This window comes from Acyrthosiphon pisum, chromosome A1 (assembly GCF_005508785.2).
Source record: "Acyrthosiphon pisum isolate AL4f chromosome A1, pea_aphid_22Mar2018_4r6ur, whole genome shotgun sequence".
NCBI classification, from domain to species: domain Eukaryota; kingdom Metazoa; phylum Arthropoda; class Insecta; order Hemiptera; family Aphididae; genus Acyrthosiphon; species Acyrthosiphon pisum.
The window spans coordinates 3,078,753-3,082,233 of NC_042494.1; the positions used below are offsets into that span (position 1 = coordinate 3,078,753).

Genomic DNA, 3,481 nt, shown 5'->3' on the forward strand with positions numbered 1-3,481 from the left:
GGTGTTGGTGTGAATAGGCATCTGGTTTTGGAAAGTACTTTGGCTGTAGTTATTAGAGACATTGGTTTGAACAGGATATGGATACTGGTTCATTACATTATTAGTTAAAGGTAGATTACAATTAGCTTGAGAATTAATGTTTTTCAGCATTTGCATTATTTGAATTTTAAAATCAAATTTGTTATCACTTGGCATTTTTTTTAATGTTGGAAGAACGGATAGTAAAAATAGTTTATTCAATCCATCGAAATACTAATGGCCAACGGTTAGTACTAAGAATTTATTGATAATATGGGCGGTGGTAAACTCTCCCGATTGTATGGTAAACTCTCCCGGATCAATCTATGTTCACCTGAAGGAAATGTGTAAACTCTCGCGGGTAAACTTTATGTTTACCTGAACGAAATGTGTAAATTCTCCCAGGTCAATATTATGTTTACTTGAAGGAAATGTGTAAACTCTCCCGAGTTGTTTTAAATGTTATTTCTACTTTATAAATTGCCTTAATTGCAGAGATTGTGAATGACATTTTTACTATCAATTGTATTACTGTTAACCTGTATTTTCTATTTAAATATTAATTATTTATACCTTGAGTTTTTTGAAATCAATGTGTTCCAATTACCATAAAAAGTAGTATTTTGACTATAATATATTATAGCTCACAGCATCAATGATTTTTATTATTAACAGAATTATTTTAGTCTTACCAACTTTGTTATACGAATAATGTCCCATAATCCTCTAACTTAGTAATACTGATGTAGACCCGGAAGAGTTTACATGTTCCCATAAGGTAGTACTGAAGAAGACCCGGGAGAGATTACATGTTCCCGTCAGGTAGTATTGGACTAAACCCGGGAGAGTTTACCATTGGGAGAGTTTACAATGTTTACATGTCATTAAAATCAGGAAAGTTTACAAATTACAATTGCCCGATAATATAACGAAGCTATATTTAAATTAAAAAATGTACTTATAATGTTATTGCTACATAAATAACATGCATTATATTCATAAATGTAAGAAGACTTAATTTGTTTTCATTATATCTTGTTATGCACAAAGTGTGTAATAATAATGTAACTTACACATTCTTAATTTTAAATTAAATTTCACAAAAAATGATTGGACTAGGTAGGTATCTAAGTTCAATCGTTTTTTTGTTGTACTATATCTATAGAAACTATCCCAACATAATTTGTTTTATTAAAAAAAAAACAGTGATTTATAGTTAATTAATTCTTAAAGGTCACATACCTACTTAAAATAAGTTTAATATACCACTATAATGCACTCTCGATAACCGTTTATTTTAAATAGACTTTGTTCCGTTTTAAAATAAATAATAACTATAATAATTAGGTAGGTACTTATAATATTATTATATGAATGTTAATCGAAAAAAGATTCTATCTACTTAAATTCATATAAATTAGCAGGCGAGTAATTACATAGATATTGATTATGGATAGAAAAGAAGAGAAGATGTTGGGAATATTACGCCATAAAACGAAGATTTATACAGTAATAACAATTTATTATCTACTGATTATAAATTACATATTATGTTGTTAATTGTTGAATTATTATGAAATATACGTACGTTTGTATTATAACCAGGATATGTTGACAAAAAATGTGGACGATACCATGAATAGTACCAAATTTCTTACCAAACACTGGGAAAACATATTGTTGAAATACCATGACACAGAGTTGCAAAGTCAAATTTTGGCAAGTCATATACTACGTATTCTTACTCATAATAGTGATTTGTAACAAGATAATAAATTAATTTAAAAAAAACTACCTAATCTGTGAATTTATTTTTTCACCCGAAAAACATTAAAAACAACCTTACATGTTATTATTATTTAAGCTTTCGTTGTTTGACACTGTATACAATTGTTTTTTTTATAATAATTGGCATTGAAATGAAATGCTTAACATTTTAATATTAATTCAAGTTTTACGCTTTTTAGTCCTCCCATAGATCTCTAACTTTACAAATGGAATTTAAAGATAAAATAATAGAGAAATTACAAAACGAGTTGGACGAATGCATAGAGTATCGTTGTAGGACTGGTCAAAGAAATTTGGAATTGGTCACTGCTACATTAGGTAATTTAATCTACATCAGCTATACAATAAAATTGAATAAAAACCTGTGTGTCCGTGCTTATTCATCGAAAATGCTAAAGAATTTCAACGGTATTTTTATAGACAGGTTAAGAACCTAGAGTAAACTAGACTTTTTTTAACTCCTAACCACGATGGTATACACGTGTGTTTTGTACTTAAAATACGAAAATTAATTTCTTTATATTATTGACACCAGTGATTACACATAAATACCAGAAAAAAACACAGGATATAGTTCTTATATCTTATAATTTAATTTGGTTGTTTCTGGTAAGAAAGTCTCCTTTTAAAACATAATTCTGTTCATTTAATAATATTGTCTTTTTCCCGTGCTAAGTCAGGCAATACAGCTAGCCACATAGCTATGACATAGCTATAACACATAATATTTATGTAAAAATAAAAACATTACTCAATAATGATATTATATTAATTGTTATATGAAAGGTGCATTTAGAAATGAAATTGAAGATATACATCACCAATATCAGGCTGAATTAGAATTAGCACAACCTGTAGATTTGGCAGAACTAGAGGTCAGGACAAACGAGAATGACACTTATTGGAAGATGCTAAAATATGATAGTAAAGTGTTACAACTTGAGATAGATAAGTGGAAGTCTGACATAAAAAATAAACACATTGAAAATATGGACATCGAACGTGGAAGAGTAAGTACAATAAAAATTTATTTTACTACAACACTGAAAATCTGACACCTATAACAAGTCAAGGTAAAAAAGTGGATGTCACTCTGCTGTACTGCAGTAGGTTACAAGTGGGTCACTGTATAATGGATAGTATTAAATTTGAATTCAATGATATAATATCACTATATAAGAAAAACGATTCTGAGCGGAGACGGTTTGTAAGTCTAGGTATTAGACATACCTATTATAGGTAGGTATACTTATCTATAGTATTAAAAAAAAATTGACCTATAATAGGTATTAATAATAAGTTCCAAATTAATCATATCACAATATCTATCAGGTAACGCGTTATACATCAACAACAGACCGTGGTACTATCATAGATATATAATAGTATACTTTAAAAGTTTCAAGTACCCACAAATAATATTATACAATCATTACAATCACAAAATAACTAAAATAGTTATTCCAGGTTTTTAAATATGTACTTTTGTTCAAATTTGAACTTAAAATGACTATAAAAATAAACTGTGCTTATGTATTTCTTAGAATTTTTGGTAACAGAATTATATATTTACGTGGAATCTTGTTTTACATTTTCAATCCTTAGATATAAAAGTTGAACATTTTATAAATTTTTAACTATAAAACAATTATTCAATATTATATTTGATAAATTT

At 27.8% G+C, this 3,481-nt stretch overlaps 1 protein-coding gene across 1 annotated transcript in view; it reads left to right on the top strand.

Annotated features, from left to right (window-relative positions):
* The first annotated feature begins 1,985 nt into the window (after positions 1 to 1,985).
* LOC100573147 overlaps positions 1,986 to 3,481 on the top strand; it is an 11,592-nt gene continuing 10,096 nt past the window's right edge. Inside the window, exons 1-2 of the mRNA XM_029486496.1 lie at positions 1,986 to 2,124; positions 2,593 to 2,816. Of these exons, the coding sequence (XP_029342356.1) occupies positions 2,013 to 2,124; positions 2,593 to 2,816 (336 nt within the window). The 5' untranslated portion in view covers positions 1,986 to 2,012. The remainder of the gene's footprint in view (positions 2,125 to 2,592; positions 2,817 to 3,481) is intronic.